The sequence below is a fragment of the Pipistrellus kuhlii genome, unplaced genomic scaffold, assembly GCF_014108245.1.
Source record: "Pipistrellus kuhlii isolate mPipKuh1 unplaced genomic scaffold, mPipKuh1.p scaffold_m20_p_20, whole genome shotgun sequence".
NCBI lineage: Eukaryota > Metazoa > Chordata > Mammalia > Chiroptera > Vespertilionidae > Pipistrellus > Pipistrellus kuhlii.
The window spans coordinates 11,030,790-11,052,868 of record NW_023425516.1 but is presented as its reverse complement, the minus strand read 5'-3'; the positions used below and the strand labels follow the sequence as shown (position 1 = coordinate 11,052,868).

Here is a 22,079-nt window from a genome sequence, read left to right as displayed (position 1 = left end):
CAGGTCCCGTGAGGGCTGCAGATCAGAAGACATAAAGCTGGGCTGGCGGGAGCTCTGGAAGGACAGCTGGCTGACCTCCGCCTCCTGCCTTCCCAACTCAAGCGCTGAGCTTGTCTCCTTTCGCCCCCAGCTGGTTGCTGCAGGACCCGGAGCTGAGACTGAGGACATCCGACCAGGGCTTTGTCCAAGCGGTTGATCGATACTTTGATCATCTGATTGCCAGAGTGCTTCCTCTCCAGGTAAAACGGCCTTCTGACATGTCCTTCCTGAAGGGAGAGGCATAGAGATAGCTGGTTCTTCGTAGCCACAGAGCAGGCCGGGCCCAGGCTCTGGGAGCCGAAGCTGACACCCTTGCACTCTAGACCCTCATCTAAGTTCACCTTCGCCCCAGGGCTTCCGGGAGCACACGCATCACACCCGCCAGGACCGGCAGAGCAGAGAGCGTGGGTGTATGATGGCGCTTTGAATGTACTTGTTCTCTAGGCTCACTGCTTTTTTTACCTCTTATTTCTACTCCTAAGTGAACTTGGCTGTTTTATTTTTATTTTTTTTAAATATTTTTATTGATTGTTTTATATAGAGAAAGGGAGGATAGAGAGTTAGAAACATAAATGAGAGAGAAACATCAATCAGCTGCTTCCTGCATGCTCCCTACTAGTACATTCAAGTATGAAGAACAATATAACAACCAATAAGCTATTAGGAAGTAAACATTATAAATACTGTTATGGCAATTTCCCTTCCCCTACACAGTCCCCTCCCCACCAGAATCAACCTGGTGTTTATCTCTGCCATGCTGGGTTTTCAAAAGATAATTTTATTATATAACACAATAGTATTGTTTTATTTTATTTTTTTACATTTATTTTTATTGTAGCAAAATAAATATAACATAAAAGTTACCATTTGAACCCTTATATGTGTACAGCTTAGTGGCCATAAGTACATTCATACTGTTGTGCAACCAGCACTACCATCCATCTCAGAAATTTTGCATCGTCACACACTATAACTGTACCCATTAAACATCAGCTGGTGTGGCTCAGTGGATGGATCGTCGGCTGTGGACTCAGGGGTCCTAGATTCGATTCTGATCAGGGGCATGTGCAATGGGTTGCAGGCTCAATCCCCAGTGGGGGGCGTGCTGGAGGCAGCCATTCAATGATTCTCTCTCATCATTGATGTTTCTATCACTCTCTCCCTCTCCCTTTCTCTATGAAATTAATAAAAAATATATTAAAAATAAAAAAGAAATAAGCTGAAACCGGTTTGGCTCAGTGGATAGAGCGTCGGCCTGCGGACTGAAAGGTCTGGGGTTTGATTCCGGTCAAGGGCATGTACCTTGGTTGCGGGTACATCCCCAGTAGGGGGTGTGCAAGAGGCAGCTGATCGATGATTCTCTCGCATCGATGTTTCTAACTCTCTATCCCTCTCTCTTCCTCTCTGTGAAAAATCAATAAAAATATATTTTTTAAAAATTTATTTTAAAAAAAAATAGCTCCCCATCTCCTTCCCCTCTAGCCCTTGGGACCAGCAGGCCTCTGTTAGGTTGACTCTAGGCATCTCATATCACTGGATTTATACATTTGCCCTTTTGTGTCTGGCTTACTTCACTCAGCAAAATGCCCTCAAAGTCCCTCCTTGTTGCAGTACGTGTCAGAATGTCCTCCCTTTTCCAGGCTGTATAATATTCCACTGTGTGGAGATACCACATTGCTCATCCATTCATCTGTCAGTGGACATGTGAGATGTTTTCATTTTGGCTATTGTGAATAGTGTTGCTAGGAACATAGGTGTGCAAGCATCTTTTTGAATCCCTGCTTTCAATTCTTTTGGATGTATACCCAGGGGTAGAACTGCTGGATCACATGGTGATTCTAGGCTTCATTTTTTCTGAGAAACCACTTGGCACTATTTTATTTTATTTATTTATTTTTAAAATTATTTTATTGAGTTTTTACAGAGAGGAAGAAAGAGGGATAGAGTTAGAAACATCGATGAGAGCCAAAACCGGTTTGGCTCAGTGGTAGAGCGTTGGTGTGCGGACTGAAGGGTCCCAGGTTCGATTCTGGTCAGGGGCATGTACCTTGGTTGCGGGCACATCCCCGGTAGGGGGTGTACAAGAGGCAACTGGTCGATGTTTCTCTCTCATCGACGTTTCTAGCTCTCTATTTCTCTCCCTTCCTCTCTGTAAAAAATCAATAAAATATATTTAAAAAACAAACAAACAAACAAAAAACATTGATGAGAGAGAAACATTGATCAGCTGCCTCTTGCACACCCCCCACTGGGGATGTGCTGGCAACCAAGGTACATGCCCTTGACCAGAATCGAACCTGGGACCTTTCGGTGCACAGGTTGGTTTTGGCCACTTGGCACTATTTTAAATAACTATATACAAACTGTATCTTTCTGGTAATCTACTGTTTCTTTTTGTTGTTTGTTTTTTGATATATACTTTTATTGGTTTCTGAGAGGAAGGGAGAGGGAGAGTTAGAAACATCAGTGATGAGAGAGAATCACTGATCGGCTGCCTCTTCCATGCCCCACACTGGCTATCAAGCCCACAACCCAGGCATGTGCCCGTGGACCAGCCATCGAACTCTGACCTCCTGACTCACAGGTCGACGCTCAACCACTGAGCCACGTCGGCCGGACAGCTACCTAGTGCTTTTAACTGTTATCCCTCCTGGAGCTCCCAGCCGCTCCAACAAGTCAGCTGTAGTTCCGCCCCCGCCATACCAGCTGCTCAGGAGGACAGAGCCCAGCAGCACTGAGCACCATGTGGGACCATGGTGCCTCCTGCCATGGCGTGGAGACCCCTCACTAGTGATAGGGTGGAGCTCCAAGAGAGCGGAGGACACGGTGCTGCTCAGTGTCTGGTACTTGGTCACCGCCACGTGCGCGCTCCGGGTGGCCTGCACTTTCACCATCTTCCTGTTGTCCATGCGGTAGCTCGGGGACAGCGTCATCTGAAGCCAAAGAAACCCAGATGTGATTCCAATGGGCGAGCAGAAAACCTGCCCCCCTTCCCACCCCCCCTCCCCGGGGAGGTGGCTCACCCACCTTGTGGTGCTTCTGCCCTTGCACCTCCTTCTCCATGATGGGGATGTCCACGACGCCCGCTGAGGGCACGGGGTCCCGCACAGTGATGGTCCTGGCAGGGGGAGGAAAGCGGAGACACAGACCCTGCTTAGGCCACAAGAGTGAGGCATTCCTCGGGTTTGGCTGCTTGGAGGTTTTTCACAGCGAAATTGCTGTGGCCCCTTCCTAAGATCAGAGGGTCCCAAACAACCTCTTCATAGAATGCTTGGCCTGAGAGCTTCATACGATTCTTACGACCCTAGCTCTTTTACTCCTCTAGTAATGTTAGCTCATTGTAGAATATTTGGGGAGGGGAAACAGAAAAAAAAAAATTATATCGATAACATGGTCTTTCATTCCAGTCTTTAAAAATAAATACGGCCCTAACCGGTTTGGCTCAGTGGATAGAGCGTCAGCCTGCGGACTGAAGAGTCCCAGGTTCGATTCTGGTCAAGGCCATGTACCTTGGTTGTGGGCACATCCCTAGTAGGGAGTGTGCAGGAGGCAAATGATTGATGTTTCTCTCTCATCAATATTTCTAACTCTTTATCCCTCTCCCTACCTCTCTGTTAAAAAAAAAAAAAATCAATAAAATATATTTTAAAAAAGCAAACTGAGGTAACCTATATGCACTACATGAAAAGATCCCCAAGACACAGAGTTAGGTGGGTAAAGAAAGTACAATGTACGTTGTACAATGTGATATATATACATATGCACACGTGTGTGTGTGTGTGTGTGTGTGTGTGTATAGATACACATACATACCTACTGTATATACTAAATATATATATATATATATATATATACACACACACACACACACACACACACACACAAATAAATATGTTGACACAGGGCGGGAGGAATAAAAAGCAAACTGCCACAAGGGAAGGGACAAAAATGACAGAGTGGATGGATTCTCCAGGAGTTTTATGCTTTATTTCTGTCATTTGATTGTTTGATCACAGAAATCAAATATTACTTGCATAAATTTTCAATGGTCTTCACGTATAGCCATTATTAGGAGCGACTCGAATGCTCAAAGCACTAAATCTGCTTCCCACGCCTTTCCAATGGCCACGGGTCCTAGGAACGGGAGCAGCCGCTGTACGAATGCATGAATAGGAGAAAGGGAAGCCTTCACGCCTACCCCCTCTACCGCTATAGGCGGGCTCCGAACCAGTACTTCTTCACCACCTGCTGGGTTCTGAATAGCTCTTGGACCTGGTGTGCCACCTCCTTGTCCCGAGCCAACACCATGACGCCTGCAGTCTCCTTGTCGAGCCGGTGGCACAGATGCGGGGGCTCTGCCTCGTGGCCATGAAGCACCTTTGCCAGGATAGGCAGGACATCACTGATGCAGAGCTTGACCCCAGGGCGACCTACGATGGGAAAAGACAGGTTTGAGTGGTCAGGAAAAGCCCCACCAAAGAACTCTGCTGGGGAAAGAAAGCCCTCACTGGGTTACCTGTCAACGCTTCCCAGGGCCTTATCCAGGGTCTTCCAACATCCTTATGCCAAGGAGCTTGCTAGAAAGGAACCTCAGGCCCTCAGCCCAGACTATTCATCCAAATTTGTATTTTAACAAGATGTCCAGCCCTAGCTGGTTTGGCTCAGTGGATAGATTGTCAGCCTGCAGACTGAAGGGTCCCAGGTTCAATTCTGGTCAAGGGCACATGCCTGGGTTGTGGGCTCGGTCCCCCGTGAGGGCCTGCAGGAGGCAGCCAGTCAATGATTCTCTCTCATCATTGATGTTTCTATGTCTCTCTCCCTCTTTGAAATCAATAAAAAATATATTAAAGTTTTTAAATTATTTTGAATGCAAGGCTGTTGAGAGCCCCCCCGAAGTGGTGTCTGAGTGTTGCCCCTAATTGTGGCAGAAAGAAGCAGAGGCCTTCCTCCCTCCCTTTCCCACGTGGTCCTTACCACGCACAGGGAGACCATAGGGCTTATTGATGACCACAAGGTCCTTGTCCTGGTGGACAATCCCTCGGTTCAGTGCCTTAGCGAGCATGTTGGGGTAGACTCGTTGCAGTTGCTGCGTGAACCGCACTAGTTCGTGCACTCTCCGCTGGACCGGGTTTTTGAACTCCTACGGGAAGAGAAAAAGCGATGGGAATATGCCTGATGGGGAAGACCTTCAAGAAGTCTGGGTGAGCATCTGGGCAGGGAGGGCATCACTGTATCTTTGCAGTAGACTCGCGTCTTCCCCCAGTAAGCTGAGAGCGGGGATGCTTAGCACCGAGCCCGCAGGACCCAAGGACCAGCCCCACAGGAAGGCACCGCAAGCTGCAGACCTTTCCCTTCGCTTCCTCTCCATTCTCCGCCACCAACCTGGACCTTGACTTGCATTCTCCCTGAGGACCCTCGCCCGCCAGGGGACCCAGAGCGCACTGCCTCTTGGGAATTGTAGTCTTTCCTTCCGGACTCACCGGCTCCTTCTTCGCCTTTGTTCCTGTTTCTGGGCTCGGAGCTTCTCCGCTAACTGTTGGGCGTCCAGGGGCTTAGAGGCGGCGGCGGCAGCAGCGGCGGTACAAAATGGCTTTGGGACGGGACAGAGGAGATTGCCCACACCCTGCCCGGAACCCCGAACCCGGAGGCGCAGCACGGCCCAGCTGGGCGCCGCCATCTTGCCGAGGAGGGCGGGGCGAGTGGCGACCCTTCTCACTGAGGCAGGCGGGAGGGGGGCGGGGCTGTGTGGGTCACGTGGTGGAGGAGGGGGCGGGGCAGAGCCCGGCCGGGTCACGTGAGCGCGCACGCTGAGTGCTCCTGCGCCGGCCGTTAACCGCAGTTAGAGCGGCCGGCGAGTGGAGAGGACGCGGTGAGTACGCGCGGGAGCTCGGCCGGGGCTGGGGCATGCCGGCTCCTCCGGCGTTTCCCCCGCGGTCGCACGATCTTTGTCTCGGAGAGCACGGCCCTGGGAGACCCTGCCTCCCCTGAGGGCGACAGCACCGCCTCAAACCCTGTCCGCCTCCGCGCGGAGCGATGCTCCCGGACGCTCTCCCCGGAGCCGCCTCAGGCTCCGGCTTGTTCGTCCTGGCAGCCGCGTCCGCGGGGCTCTTGGCCGTTGTCCGGGGAGCGCGTCCTGCCCCTCACCGTCCATTTCCGTGCCGCTCGACCCTCGGAGATGCCCGGCCGTGGCTGTCACCTCCCGGCTCTCAGCCTCTTAGTCTTACGTAGTAACCTGTTCCCTCCCTGTGGTGATGGGGGCTGAGGGAGCCCTCGCGTTATCCTGCACCCCTCCCCCCCCCCGTCCCCCATAACCGATTTTCTGCCTAGGGAACCCCTTGAGTTTCTTTTTTGTCCTCCCTCCAGAATGCATTTCTTGCAGCCACCTCTCCTCACCTCCCCCCTTACCCCTTTCCCGGCTCCTTCCCAAGAATAGGCTGAGACCGTCCCCTTTCCCGTTCCCTTCATTTCTTTCTCTTTTTTTTAACCATTTTATTTTCCCCTTCATTTTTTTTTTCCCTTCCATATTTCGCAACCGCCTCAAACCCTCTCCTCTCGCCGTCTTCCTTTGGGATTCTCGTGCCCACACTGTAAGCGACTTTCTCTGACTTCACTAACGGGGCGGCCGGGAAGATGGACGGCTTGGTGGGGATGGGGATGTGGGACCCGCCTGCCTGCTGGGTCCGGAGAAAGCGAATGCCGAGTTCTGAGCGAGGGGGCCCCGCCCCGACGACCGAGGACCGAGGGGGCCGCGCGTGACGATGGCTTATTGGAGTGGAGGCCGCCCGAGGAGTTGGGGTGTGGGTCGTGGGATCGGGTTCGCGCCCCGCCTACCCCCTCCAAAAGGGATTGGCAGACGGGGAGCCGTAGATTGAGCTAGAAATCAACCTGAGCAGGTAAGGGGGGCCGGCCAGCCCGTGGATGGCTTGAAAGGGAAGAGTTTGAACGATAAGGAGGGAGGAGCCTGCAGCTTCTTGAGTAGGACGGAGACTCCGCGCAAGGGGAATTGTGAAAAGTAATCGGGACAGAGTGAAAAAAAGGACAAGGGCTTGGGTGGCAGGGAAATCCGCGAGGATGCTGCAGTCCGGGCGGTCCGTCGTAGAACCCTTTACGTTTCTTCATTCAGCGGCCTCTCTCCCTCTACTGTCCTGTCCTCTTGAGTTTGAGTTGGGGTTGAGTTGTACAAGTCAAGATGCACTATTGGGCCCTAACTGGTTTGGCTCAGTGGATAAGAGCGTAGGCCTGCGGACTCAAGGGTCCCAGGTTCGATTCCGGTCAAGGGCATGCACCCTGGTTGCGGGCACATCCCCAGTAGGGGGTGTGCATGAGGCAGCTGATCGATGTTTCTCTCTCATCAATGTTTCTAACTCTCTATCCCTCTCCCTCCCCCCCCCTCTCTCTCTCTCTCTCTCTCTCTCTCTCTCTCTCTCTCTCAATATATATATATATATATATATATATATATATATATGTATATATATATATATACACACTATATATATATATATATATATATATATATATATTTTTTTTTTTTTTTTTTTTTTTTTTTTTTTAAGATGCACCATTGGCTGCTGCTGTTGAACTGTGAGTCACTTACGGACTCATTCAGTTTTTTATTCCCACATCTGGCACAAGGGTAACGTCGAAGATTCATTAGATGAAATGCATCATAGACATGTGTGGGGTGTATCTGAACATTTCGATTTGTCTTCGTTCTGTCATTTTTTTTTGAAGAATGGAGATATCTGTAAAGAGTAGGAAAGAAGGTGTGTGTGTGTTTCTGTAATAAGACAGGGGCCTGGGATAGAATGCAAAGAATTACAAGGGAGTTTGGGAGGCAACTTCTCTCTCTCCTTCTGCCCGCCCCTTCCCCTCTGCAAATTCACAGGTAAGACATGATCTGTGAAAGTTGAGACATTACACCCTACAAGAATTATTATGTTTTACTGATATGCTTCAGACCCGATTCTGATTTCACTGAAAAGTTGCATATCACATATTATTTAGGTGCATGAAGACTTTCTCCCCCCACCCCCGAGGACTCTGAAATTTTGACATTAGGACTTTAATTCACTTTGGGGATAGGACTTCTATGGTTTTGTGGGGGCTGGGAAAAAACTATTTCTACCTTAATTTGTCCTTGATGGCATTCAAGAAATGATATCTGTTCTTGCAGAATTGGCCTTCTGTGCAGGAAACAAAATGAAGAACCAACTCAGATGTCATTGCTGGTGACACAGAGCTGGTGTTCTTGGGTTTCAGTTTAACCCAAGACAACACTGTAGTACCCAAGAATAAAAACACTGGTCACTTTTTTCTGGAGAAGGAACTCCTAGATTTGTTGTGGTTGAAATATCATAAGAAAACCTGTAAGAATTCAAAGTCCTTGTTTGCTTGTTATCAGTCTTAGCCAACATGGGTATGGAAGTTATAACTTCCCTAATGAGTCTATGCATGTGGTGATTTAAAGTAGAGCTGCTAAGTGCAGAAGAATTTATGCAAATATGGTGTCTATCTTTTGTTTTTTTAAAGCTATTTTGCCTTCTTCCTTAGACAGTTTATTTGTTCCATTTCTGCAGCAATCTCACATTCTGTTTTTGGTTGGCTCATCTGGACTGTATTCTCAGTACAAGGAAGAAAATTCTATTTGTGCTGTTTTCGTTCTTTAGAGTTCGAAGATGGCATATGTACATATATTTTAAAATTTTATTTATTGGCGTAACATTGGTTAATGACAAGTTTCATATGTACATTTTTTTTGTAAAAGCAATAGAGTTGATTGATTTTTCTTTTTTTAAGGGGGAGAGCAAAAGAGACATCGATTTGTTGTTTCACTTTTTGCTACATTCATTGGTTGCTTCTTGTATGTGCCTTGATCAGAGATCAAACCCGAAATTTAGCTCATTGGGATGATGCTCCAACCAACTGAGCTACCTGGCTCTGGCAGGTGTATCACTTTGTAAAATGACATCTGTGGACTCGATTTTGTGCTCATCACTCCAAGTCTAGTCTCCTTGCATCCCCATGTATTTGTCCTCCTTTATCCTCTTCCTCTCTGTCAACCCCTACTTAGAGATTTTGCTATATCATAATATATCAAGTGCCCCCAAAATAACAATATAAAGAACTTAATTCATTTTTTTCTTTTTAAAAAAAAAAAACATTTTTATTGATTTCAGTGAGGAAGAAAGTGGGAGAGAGAGATAGAAACATCAATGATGAGAGAGAGTCATTGATTGGCTGCCTTCTGCACACCCCCTATTGGGGATCAAGTCTGTAACCCAGACATGTGCCCTTGACTGGAATTGAACCCGGGACCCTAAAGTTTGCAGGCTGACGCTCTACCCAGTGAGCCAAATCGGCTAGGGCCTTAATTCATTTTTAAGGATGTTTCCTGATTTATGCAGAAACAAAGCTGCCTTTTTATTTCACAGATATAAATAAGGACTACTAATAAAGGAACTTGTGTTTAAATAGCACAAATTTAAGTTTAATCAGTAGCATAAGGTTAAATGCTGGCTTCTCAAACAATGATTTGCTAGTTGCATATTAACCAGCAATTCAGTTTCCCTGAGGAGCAGGAAGTACTTGGACATTGTTTTATGGTTTCGGAGTGAGTCAGTGAAGCAACAGCGGGAGCTCTGGGGGTGTCTTAGAAAGTGCATTTGTTAGGCGGAGATGGTGTAGCTCAGTGTTGAGCATTCACCTATGAACCAAGAGGTCATAGTCTGATGATCAGGGCACATGTCCTAGAGGCGGGCTCAATCCCCAGCATTGATTCTCTCTCATCATTGATTTTTCTATCTCTCCCTTTCTCTCTAAGATCAATAAAAATATATTACTAAAAAAAACAAAACAAAAACAAACCAAAAGTGCAGTTGGGAGCCAGAGATCTGGGAATTGGCACCAGTTCAGCTGCTTGGGCTTCAGTATTTTGTCTTTTAAAAGGAGATCCTCACAGCTCTAAGCTTCATTCTATAAAGCTTTTCCACTGACATTTAAGGACTTCTCTTTCTTACCAAGTGGAATTTATTTCAGACTTATCTTGAGTACATTTAGTATTGGCCTAGAGAACCATGATTGCTCTTTACCCCAGAATTTAAAGTTATGCCAGTGAGCTAACATTTATATTTGGAGGTTACTTTATTGAGGGTTGTTGGAATACACCTTAAGATTTCCTAAGTGGGGCATGTCAGAGGGAGTGCAGACAGGAAAAAAAATTATATGAGAGACCTGGTCTTGTAGCTGTTGGTTTCAGCATTGTTCTGATATGCCAAGGTGGTGGGTTTGATCCCTAGTCAGGGCACATACCATGAATGCATAAATAAGTGGGACGACAAATCGATGTCTCTATATCTTTCCCCAAAAATAAATAAATAAAATAATATTAGAAATCAGTAGTGTGGACCTATATCATGGCTGTTAGTGCTTTTTTCCTACACCAGCATTTTAAAGAAATTGTGTTGTACTGATTCTGTTACCCCTACATATTTTTAATCTTTTGATTGATGATCAAAGCAGGTCTGGCTTAACCCAGAACTTCCTGAACTCTTTCATATCATGACACATGTGGAAATAATTGTTGCTTCAAACAGGAAAACTGGAGGCAGCCCACAGAAGACAGCTGGCCTGGAAGTGGTGGCTGTGCCCAGTCCCCACATGACCAACCTCAGCTGGTTTCTTCATATAAGCAGTGGCATTAATAATTCGTACCTAGTAAGATAGCTTTGACGAGCCACGAGATAAATATAAGTGGTATCCAGATACTCAAAGTATTAGTAGCATTTCATGATTTTAAGTTAAAATAAGATCATTACATTAGAGCATTTTCAAGACTGTAAAGAGCTGTGTATCTTATGGCATTTACATAAATGAAGATGAACAAGGTATCTTATGAGAAAAGGAGTATACACGAGCAGGGTGAACATAGAGACGATGCTTCCAGAACATGGACAGTGGATACTCACCAAGTACACAGTCAAAAGGCAGAGGCTATCAGGATCCTAGAGAAATTCAAGAAGGTATTTGCAACATATAATTGCTTAAGTTGAATAAACCTATTCTTTGATTACTTAAAAATTTAAACAGGAAATTATCAATGTGGATTGTTGTGTTTTCATTGTTAATGATTGGAACATGCTCTGTTGGCCCTAAGGATCCCATTAATTTAATGAAAATAATTTCCAGAGCTGGTATAAGGAGAGCTGAGCTGTCAGCTGATTTAGAAAACCAGATCCACACTGAGTTTACTGGTCCCAGTATTTGCTAAGACTGTGCTGTGGAACCAAGCAAACAGAAGCTCCTTCCAGAAAAAAGTGACCAGGTATTTTTCTTAGGAACTGTAGTGTGTATGTTGGGTTAACCCACTAGTCAGCATTTCCCCAACTAGCTCGATGGTAAGATTCACTCGAGGTCCTTTTAAGTGTACAGAGCACTCCTCTAGAAATGTTGAATCTGTAAATTCTGAGCGGGCCCAGGGATCAGTTTCCCTTGGTCTTTCCTGCCTAGCAAGCACTCTGGGGGCCTGGGCTAAAAGTTCTCTTGTTTATGAATACACCACACAAAAGGTAAGGTTGCTTGAAAATGTAGAGAGAAACATGGCAAATTTTAAATGTTGCTGTTTTCCCTTTTTTTAAGTTAGTCCTCACCCGAGGATATTTTTCCACTGACTCAGAGAGAGTGGAAGGGACAAGGAAGGACACAGAGAGAGAAATATCGATGTGAGAGACATCTTGATTAATTGAGTGCTTCCTGCACGCACCAGGGATGAGCCTGCAACCTAGGTATGTGCCCTTGATGGGAATCAAACCCAGGACCCTTCAGTCCCCAGGCCAATGCTCTATCCACTGAGCCAAATGAGCTAGGGCATTCCCTTTTTTAATTTATTTTTTATCAAAATAATTCATGAATATGTTTTAGAGTCAGATAGTATTAAAAAGGAAAAAAACAAAAACCACGCCCTCCATTTTCCTCACCTCAGTCTCATTTCTTAGAGGCAATCACTCAATTATTTCCTTCTTTCTGCAAGTGTTTTTCTCATATTTTACTATCATTTGCTATGTTATTTCTCGTCTTTCCCCCCAGTGTTTGGCTTGTTGATTTCTGGCTGTGGTAGATTAAGATTTCATTCTTCCACTCCCCCATTTCCCACATCCTCCTCCCCTGTCACAGCTACATTGTAATTTTTATTAAAACAAGCAGTTTTCCTGTGTTTGTACCTCTGCCAGGTATCATTCAACTATTGAGGCAGGTGACCTATCTCAGCTCCGCTCTTCCTTGTGTTGCCTGCTTTTCTCACACATCTACTGTTGTTTTTCCAACACTTAAAATATTTGTCACATTCTTATCGGTAACATTTCCTGCAAAATATTTGTCACTTTCTTATCAGTAACCTTTCCTGTGAGCTGAGATGTATCACTTTCATTTTTTTAAATTTTTTATTGGAGCTCTGCATCTTCCTCCTTCTCCTCTCTCTACTCTTTTCTATCAGGAACTATGTACTGCCCAAATACAGTTCAGGAACTGCCCTTTCACTCTCCTGTGCTGGCACCAGGCCGTCCCACTTCTTGGCATACACCCTTATTTACTAAGAAGTATTTCAGTAACTTTGTCTTCCCCTAGACTTGCTTGATTGTTTGGAACTGTTACAGAATTCTAGGTGAGAAACGATTTTCCCTCCGAATTTTGAAGGCATTATATACCGCCTGGTTTCTGTAATTGCTCTAGACGCACAGGGAATCAGATCCTTTTTATGTGACCTTATTTTGTTGGTTTTTTCTTTTCTTCCTCGCTGGAAGCTTTGGGTGTATTCTCTCTGTCTGGGTGCTAGGGAATATGATGATGTACCATGGTATGGTCTTGCCTCATTTACTGTTCTGGGTACTCAGTGGATCCTGACATTCTTAGAAATATGTGTCCTTCAGTTCTGGGACATTTCCTTACATTATTTCTCTGATTTTTCATCCCATATTTTCTTTTCCTTTGGTCCTTTTTCATAATATCTATTTTTATTACATGGATATGATGGCTTCAAAGAAAGCCCATTACAGTGTTTTATTTTTCTGCTCTGCGTTGGAGCAGGTTTGAGTGTCTGCCCTAAAGTAAAGACAAAGCCTTATGTGTGGTGAGAACTTAGTTCTTGGTCACAGTGTTACAGGCCCCATTAGGTCATGTCTACGCGGCCGGGGGAGGGCCGGGGCCTCTGCTCACTCCAGATGCTCTGGATCCTTCCCTGTCCTTTATGTATTTCCTGCACTGCCTGCACGGACCCGTTTCTTTCCCAACCTGGGAGGCTAGGTTTGGTCCCTGGGCCCAGGCCAGCCCCTGTTGCTGTCCCTGTGGTCTCACCCTTGGTCTTGCACTCACCTCCTCCATTCTTTTTTAAGAAAGTGTGTTAGTAGGTCTCCCTAACCTGTTTTGCTCTTCACCTATTTTTTTCCCTCAGTTATTTTTACTGGTCACTTTTTAAGACTGGTGCTATCTGTTCAGCAAAGCAATGTTTGTTTGTTTATTTATTGAACTTTCAGATTCTTGTTTCAGGTCTAAACACTGCTTTTATCTCTCAGTTCATTTACAGATCAAAGACATCCTGAAAAGAATGTCAAACTAAGTAAAGGTTTCAAGCTTAAATTAACCACTTTCCCAAGTTTCCTTTGGTCCAACATTCTCCTGCTCTTCGAGGGATTGTTGGGATTGTTGGAATTGATGCAAGGAATGTACTTACAAGTACAAGTGCATTGCTAAAGTACCCAACAGGCTTTCAAAGTCAATAAGTACTTGTGTTGATGCTTGAAACAGGAAGAGGGAAATAACCACCTGTAGGCCTCTCACCCAGAGGTTATTTCTGCCCTGCGGAGGCCTATGTAATACATGATAAGGAACTGGTTTCGGATGGTTTTTGACCTTTAAAGTTTGAAGTACTATCTTGAAGTGAGGCGCTGTGTAATGGACACTTTTGAGCAGGTGTCTCCTTGGTCTGAAGCACAGCAGAGATCTGAGCTGAAGATACAGATTTGGGAGTCATTGACATTTAGTTGGTATTTGAATCATTTGGAGTAGATGGCGTGGTCAGGGGAGGGAATGAGTAAAGTGAATAGATTGGAGCACCTAAAGTAGACTGGACTCTTAACGTTTAAGGGATGGACAGAGAAAAAGCTTTCACTGGAGGGATGGGAGGAAAACAGAGTCCAAATGAGGTGAGGATGAATTAAATGTCTGATGCTTCCAGCAGGTAAAGGAAGATAAGTACTAAGGATTTCATTGAATTTTGCCTTAAAGGTGTCCGTCTCCCATAACGCTTTCCTTGATCTTACTCAAGCAAAATTGTTAATCCTCTCTGTACCTCATACATACGTGTTACACTTAGGACAAATATGCAGTAAATATTTGGTTATAAGTTCTATTTCCCCCAAAAGGTAGAGACTTTTTAAGAATATGTGCCTTATGGGTATACTTACAGTCTTAGTCACCTTGGGCGAGACAGTATTGCATTATGTCTTCACAACATGGACTCAAGTGAGCATCCTATGTCTACTGTGTAATAGCTGTGTGATCTTTAGCAAGGCACTTAACATCTCTGTGCTTGGATTCTAATATCTGTGATATGAGAAGATAATAATATCTACTTCAGAGAAGAATGAACATTTGTAAAGTACAGAAAACAGTGCCTGCCTCATTTATAAATGTTAAATGGTGTTTGGTGGATATGATAATAGGAGTATTCTTAAGATACTGTCTGACACTTCACAGATACTTGAACATGAAAACTCAACAACTTGTTGGGACTAACACAGTTCCTGTCATTTTACTCTACAAGCATATATGGAATATAATTATGGCCAGGCCACAGGGAAATTACTAGACTAGAAGTGGGCCGAATTAAATGCATGCAGTTCCGTTTTATAAAACAAATCTGTGGACTTCGCACAAAGTATTTTGTGATCTTAGCTTCTTTTCATGTTGTTGGGAAGGAGAAAGCAAAAAGCTAAAGAAGACTGCTCCAAAGCAGATGAGAATTTTTATGTGTAGAGATAAAGAGCCATAAGTAGGTAAGTTGTGGCTGAAAGTCACAGCACATATTTGTCTTAAAAATAAAAAACCCTACAATGTCACCCATTTATCCTGGTTCTTTTCTTCACTTAAATTTCTAGTACAGTCCTAGCCAGTTTGGCTCAGTGGATAGAGCATCAGCCTGAGGACTAAAGGGCTCCGGTTTTAGGTCCGGTCAAGGGCATATGCCTGGGTTGCGGGCTCAATCTCCATTAGTGGGTGTGTAGGAGGCAGCCGATCAGTGATTATCTCTCATCATTGATGTTTCTAGTTTCTATCTCTCTTTCCCTCTGCCTTCCTCTTTGAGGTCAATAAAAATATATTAACAAAAAATAAATATTTTTAAAAATTTTTCTAGTACAGTTTACAGACAATATTATATTAGTGTCAGGTGTACAACATAATGATGAAACATTTATGTAGTTTACAAAGTGATCACCCTGATTGGTCTAGTACCCATTAGACACTATACATAGTTATCACAACAGTATCAACTACATTCCCTATACTGTACTTTGCATCCCATGGTTATTTTTTATAGCTGGCAATTTGTACTTTAATCCCTTCACCTTTTTCATCCCTCCCTCCAACCTTGCTCTCATCTGGCAACCATCAATTTATTCTCTGTGTCAGTTTGTTCCTGTTATACTTGTTACTTAGCCTCCATGTTCGTGCATTATTCAGGGTTTTTTTTTCCTTGTAATTGATTTGTAGTTTATAACATTGTGGTTGGAGAAGATGCTTCATGTGATTTCAAGTTTCAAATTTTCTTTTTAAATTTATTGAGACTTGTTTTGTGGTCTAACTTGTGGCCTATCCTGGAAAATGTTCTATGTGCACTTGAAAAGGACGTATATTCTGCTGCTGTGGGGTAAAATGCTTTGAAAACGTCAATTAGATCCGTCTTATGTGTCCTTCAAGGCCTGTTTCCTTGTTGATTTTCTGTCAGATGATTTAGCCATTCATTGATTTTCTGTTCTACTGGCCAAGGGCTCCCAGGGTGTTTCTTGTGTGGGGTGTGTGTGCCCTCCTGTTGTAATTGATCTTTGATTGCTGTTGTCACATCTGAGGGTGGAGTTGACCCTCAAGCTTACCTGCTGTCCCTGCTGGCCATGGCTACAATGAATGAGCTGTTGTGTAGGGCTGAACCTATAAAGATGAGTCACTTTAGTGGGGCTCTGGTGCCAGTCAAGTCTGCTTGGGTGTGGTAATTGTGGAGTTGGTTGGGTGGTGGTCTGGTGTGGTCTGAAGCTGGCCACCATCTGTATTGGGTCTGGGGCCTCTTGGGAGAGGCTCTGGTGCAAGCCAAGGTTAGCTGCCATAGTGTCTGGCTTGGGGCTGCCTAATAGGATCTGGAAAGTGATCTGGAAAGTGATCTGGCAGTGGGTTGCTGCTTAGTCTGAGCTTGGAGAAGCTTGGCAGAGGCTGTGTTGTGAAATGAGGCCAGCTTGCCACTAGCTGCAGTCTTGGGACCATTTGATGGCCCCACTATATGAACAAGGCCAGCTGCCACTTGTGTTAGGGTTGTGACTTCTTAACTGAAGCTACATTCCAAGCCAAGACTGGTCACTGTTTATGCCAGGGTTGTGGCCACCTGATGTTAGTGCAAGTAGAGACCTATCACCATTTGTGTTGCTGAACTCAAGTTCGCCTGTTGGGGTGTTCTATTCAGAAACCAGCCTTGATTGTCGGTAGGTAGTTTTATTTACTTGCAGCAAGAAAAGAAGACAGGACTCACACCCAAAGCTCTGTCTACTCAAGGAAGGCTTAGCCATTGCTGGTATACACTGGTTGGTTAATTTCTTCTTTGCATTTGGCTATACCCAACTTATGGTAGTTGAGTTCCACGTGGGATCCACATTGGACTAATGAAGTGGTTGGCAAACTCATTAGTCAATAGAGCCAAATAGCAACAGTACGATTGAAATTTTTTTGGAGAGCCAAATTATTTAAACTTCTTCTAACGCCACTTCTTCAAAATAGACTCGCCCAGGCCATGGTAGTTTGGTCCCAAGCCTCAAGGGGCCAAAGAGCTGCATGTGACTCGCACAGTTTGCCGACCACTGGACTAATGGACTTTAATGAACTGAATGCTGAACTGGACCCGCTATAGCATGGAACAGAAGCTCTGGGCACTGGCCTTACTTTTGGCTCTGCTGGAACCCCAGCTGCCCCTTTTTGAGGACTGGCTTAAGGGAAATGGTACTTCACAGATAAAACCGTTTTCCACATCTTGTTTTCCCATGAGAATCTTAGAAAACTCATTTTCTCAAAATATCTTTAAGAGCCAACTCACACCCACAAGTGATAGAGAAATCTGGCCCACTAATTCCTCTGGCAACAATACTACTGGATACATGGAAAATATATCTTTTTTTTTTTTCTTTTAATGTTTTTAAAATCTTTCTTAGCAACATGTGTCATTGTTTTGGGGATATACCTTCTCAAAAGTTTCACAGGAGGGAAAGCAGTTGCAAGGAACTTCTCATTCTTTGCATGGTAAATTCATCACCAGCTTCTAATTCAAATCAAATTTTGATTCAGGGTCCCATTATTCCTTCTTGAAACAGTTTTGTTTTCCTACACACGATGTGTTACTTTGGTTTTATGATTAAAAATCACTAATGTAAGTACATCTGAGCCCTGGAGCCTGGAATAATGGGAAGTTTGTTTTATACACCATTAGGAAAGCTGCCTTCTGCGTGATAGAACTGAACTGATGAGCTACCTGAGTAAAGCAGCTTATTTGTTACTGGTCCACGCCCTTGTTGGATGCTCTTCTGGAGATATTATGCTGGGTACCTTTTCCTTCCTCCCGTCCTGTAAAACCCAGGTGTATTGGAATTAGTCCAAATGCCCCCATTTGATTTCTTCCACATCAGAGGATGACTGTCTTTTCCCCTTAGAAAATGAAGTTAACCCTTTTCTATGTTTAGGCTAGAGAAATAGCCAGTCTTTATTCCTGTCACTGTTTTATTTTTTAAAATAGATGTGGGGGAGGGAGGCTTTTAAAACAAGAAATGTGTACTGCCTTCTTCACTACCGTTTCCCTGAAAATAAGACAGTGTCTTATATTAATTTTTGCTCCCAAAGATGCGCTAGGTCTTATTTTCAGGGGATGTCTTGTTTTTCCATGAAGAAGAATATGGTACACATTTATTGTTAAATGAAAATAAAGGAAATTTATTACCTGTATATGGTTCGGTAGTATGGTAGATGTCAACACAAACCAGACAAACTGTGAATCCTACAGTATCAAGAATTTACTCATTTATTCAGTGACAATCATGTCATCATCTTCTGGAACATCATCATAACAATCCAATTCCTGAATTTCTTGGTGAATTTCTTGTGACTCCATTTCTTTCAGAATCAGTGGACCAAATCTCTCATGTTTAGCGATAGCATTCTGAGACAGAGCCTAGGGAGGGCCTTATTTTTGGGGGGATGCCTTATATTTCACTCAGAAGGAAACTTGTAAGTAGGTCTTATTTTCAGAGGATGTCTTATTTTCGGGGAAACATGGTAGTCATTGTTTGTTTAATTCTCACCCAAGGATGTGTTTTCACTTGAGGATATGCTTGTTTGTTTGTTTATTTGTTTGTTTTTAATCCTCACCTTAGGATATTTTTTCCATTGATTTCTAAAGATAGAAAGAGGAAGGGGAGAAAGAGAGAGAAACACCAAAGTGAGAGAGACACATTGATTGGTTGCCTCCCACATTCACCCCCCATCGGGCTGGGGAACAAGCAACTGAGGTGCGTGCCCTTGACTAGGAATTGAACCCACAACTCTTTGGTCTACAAGCTGACATTCTAACCACTGTTCAGGGCTAAGTAGTCATTTTTTGCCTTTTACTTCCAGCAAAAATGCCATTATTAGCACTTTTTTCTCCTTGTCTATTTATTGCATCCACCCATATGCCAAAGTGAATTTTTCTGAGTTCCTTCTGGCCTCCGGTTGAGCTGAAGACGACGATACTGGAAGCAGAGAGAGATACTACACATGGATCAGCCACAGGGAGAGATACATGGATCAGTACAAGAAACTCAGGCTGGGAGACCTCACTCTGATCCTTAAATGGAAAAATGCATCAGGTTTTAACATCTTAGCTGGCACCAAGAGACCCTGAAAGCAAGAGCTACTGGCCGACTTTGATATGTCAAATTCCCAAGTCATCTAGTTAGTACAACTGGCATTTCGTTCATAGGCCAGTCCCTTTTCTCTTGTCCTTTTTTCATGTTTCTTAATGGATTGGTCCCAGAACACCTGCCTTGACTTTTCCATTTTCCATCTACCAGATACAAACATTGTATTTCCTGCCAATCTGGCAGGTTTTAAAGTATATGTCCTCTCTTACATAAAAACTTAGGTCTTAAAAACCGTGTCAGTGAGGTGGCTGTCACTTTCTCAGCATTTACCAAGAATCTGACTGTTATTTTGCTGAATTCTATTGGCCTTGAAGGATTTCTCAGGGCTTAGCAGTAATTGGAGTAATGAAGACATTGCCAGAGGTAACTCTACTAGTGATTACATAGAGAAATTAATGTGTGAACTAGTTGGTGCATATTAGGAATTCCCAATTAGCTTGGCAGCTCTTTAGCAGTAACTGTATTTTTAGGTTAAAATGCTAAAACAGATCCCCCCCCCCCCCAAAAAAAAAGTACTCTGGAAGGAATAAGCTATTTTTCATGCTTAGATGACACTGGGGAGTTCGTGTGAGATTGTATCATGTGAGACACCCTTTACACTGAAGAAATGATGGTAGCCAGTTAGAAAACAGAATGGTTAAGAATCAGGTATCATGTGGGCATATTACAGTACTTCTCATTCAGTTCTAAATAAGAGGACCCAAAATATTTTAGTAACAACTTGTCAGGAGCTGTTAGCCATATTTACTCCTTTAAATTAATGTGCGTGAAGGGGACCTTCAGAACAGTTGGCTCTGGAAAGAAAAAAGCTTAGTATTCAGGTGTAGATACCAAGAATTGACCACCAACAATCCAGCAAGGCCTGGCCGGTGTGGCGCAGTGGTTGAGCATCGACTTGTGAACCAGGAGGCCATGGTTCGGTTCTCGGTTGGGCATATGCCCCATGTTGTGGGCTCTCTCCCTAGTGTAGGGCATGTGGGAAGTGGCTGATTAATGATTCTCTCTCATCATTGACGCTTCTTTCTCTCCCTCTTCCTTTCTCTCTGAAATCAATAAAAAGTATATTTTTTAAAAATCCAGCAAAAATGACCTTGCATGTTTCCCAGGAGAAAATGGTAGGATGGATTTAGGGTTCTAGTAGGTTAGTGGTGCTAGGAGGTAGTAGCAAATAGTGCTTGTCACCAAAAGAAGGTGTTTCAGCTTCTGAATGCGGGTGAATACCTGGTCATGTAGTAGCTATTAAGTATTACATAGGATTATTTCAAGTAAATTTGCTTTCCAGAATGTCAGAGCTTCATTATTTGCTTTCTAAAGCCTTCCCCATTTATCATGGCTTGTTTACCTACAGAGACATGTCTCACCGTCTGTGAGGACAGTCGTCCAACAACAAGGAATGTCTGACAGTCAGCAAATTAGTACTGATTGCTCCGTTCTCAGCCCAGTGATTTACTTTTATGTTGTATTTTTATTTTTTGTTAATCTTTATCCAAGGATATTTTTTCCCATTGACTTTTAGAGAGAGTGGAAGGGAATGGGAGTGACACAGAAAGAGAATCATCAATGTGAGAGAGACAGATTGGTTGCCTCCTGCACTCAACCCATAGCGGAGCCTTAAACCAGAATCAAACCTGGGACACTTCAGTCCTCAGACAGACTCTCTATCCACTGAGCCAAACTTGCCTGGTGACCCAGTGATGTCTTTTTCCCCCCCAGCTGTTAGGAAATGGATAATTGGGAGCTATTAGCACACTTATTTGTGGGTTGTTTTATTCCAAGTCTTCCCCAAGCCTGTTTTATGGGAAAATATAGGTATTTCTTAGACTCCACAAAATGATGGCCAGAAATTAACATGAGTTGACATTGGTCTTGGGGTTTTTCTGGGGTAGGGTGGGAAGAGCCTTCAAGAACAGAAGCAAGATGGCAGCATGGAATACAAAAGTCATAATTTCAAGGTTATCTTCTTTCAGATGAATTCTTTAAGTTTTGGTCGCTCATTAATTAATGCATTTCTGTTAAGCAGGGATTGCTTCTAGAACATCTTTAGGGTGTATAGCCTATTAAAACTGTTGAATGTATGTGCTATTTTGAATGGTATGCTTTCCAGATCTAATTGTGGTCTATGGTGTTTAATATATTTTAGAAACTCGATGGCTTCTACAGGGAGCCAGTCCTCTGATACAGACAACATTTTTGGATTCCTCAGTGATGGCGCACCTCCAACCAAGAAGCCCAGGTAAACGGGAAGGGACTCTGAGAAGCAAAGACATTACTAGTAATGGTAGTTAATGAAAAATAATGAACTTGCTCTATATCCTGGTTTTCACTAATTAATATTAACCTTTACATAAAATTACGTTTCTTTTTTGGATCTAATTTTATTTTTTATCAAGGTCATAAATGTGCATAGTTTTATAAGTCAGTACTTCATGATGCCTCCCTCACTCCTTCCCCCTCAGAGGTAGTCACTTTCAACTTTTTTTTATGTTTCTCTGATATTTACATCCATATTTTTCAGTACTGTGTGTACTGCTATATTTTAGTGTTTTGGTTTTATCTCTTTCTTATTATGGAAGATGAGGATTAGGTTTGCTCTCATGGATCTTCTCCCACACTATACACATGCCCCACAACCTCCCAGTATATCAAATTCTGGGGGTTAAATTACTTTTTAGTATTTATATTACATGACTATATAAATGGTACTCACAGTTGAGCCTGCTAATGTGTTATGATTACATTTCTTTTCTTGTCCATCTATCCCTCAAGATTCTCTCTCTCTTGTTTTGTTTTCTGTGTACCCATCAGTTTATCTTCTCTGTGACAGAAGAGTCATCTCCTAGG

The 22,079-nt window shown here is 43.8% G+C and overlaps 2 protein-coding genes across 8 annotated transcripts in view; one reads left to right on the top strand and one right to left on the bottom strand.

Moving 5' to 3' along the window:
* Positions 1-2,541: 2,541 nt before the first annotated feature.
* On the bottom strand, positions 2,542-5,716 carry RPUSD4 (RNA pseudouridine synthase D4). Its single transcript, XM_045585360.1, has 5 exons — positions 5,681-5,716; positions 5,014-5,179; positions 4,268-4,469; positions 3,067-3,157; positions 2,542-2,972 (listed from the first exon to the last, which is right to left on the bottom strand). The coding sequence occupies exons 1-5, from the start codon at positions 5,714-5,716 to the stop codon at positions 2,661-2,663; spliced, it is 807 nt and encodes a 268-aa protein (XP_045441316.1). The 3' UTR covers positions 2,542-2,660.
* An 85-nt stretch (positions 5,717-5,801) lies between these two features.
* Positions 5,802-22,079, top strand: part of FAM118B (family with sequence similarity 118 member B) — a 35,438-nt gene continuing 19,160 nt past the window's right edge. For 2 of the 7 annotated variants that reach the window (XM_045585455.1, XM_036449645.2), the window contains exons 1-2: positions 20,934-21,190; positions 21,379-21,471. In XM_045585455.1, the coding sequence (XP_045441411.1) occupies positions 21,156-21,190; positions 21,379-21,471 (128 nt within the window). In that variant the 5' untranslated portion in view covers positions 20,934-21,155. Of the gene's footprint in view, positions 5,909-20,920; positions 21,191-21,378; positions 21,472-22,079 lie in introns of those variants that run through there. The other 5 variants (XM_045585454.1, XM_045585453.1, XM_036449647.2 and 2 more) reach the window with 5 other exon arrangements.

What these genes read in the sequence shown, in the direction of transcription:
- RPUSD4 (XM_045585360.1), bottom strand. Translation starts at nt 5,716, where the DNA reads ATGGCGGCGCCCAGCTGGGCCGTGCTGCGCCTCCGG. An exon ending in CTATGGTCTCCCTGTGCGTG is followed by an intron (nt 4,470 to 5,013) that starts GTAAGGACCACG and finishes TTCCCATCGTAG; the next exon opens with GTCGCCCTGGGGTCAAGCTC. An exon ending in CAGGTGGTGAAGAAGTACTG is followed by an intron (nt 3,158 to 4,267) that starts GTTCGGAGCCCG and finishes TCCCCCTGCCAG; the next exon opens with GACCATCACTGTGCGGGACC.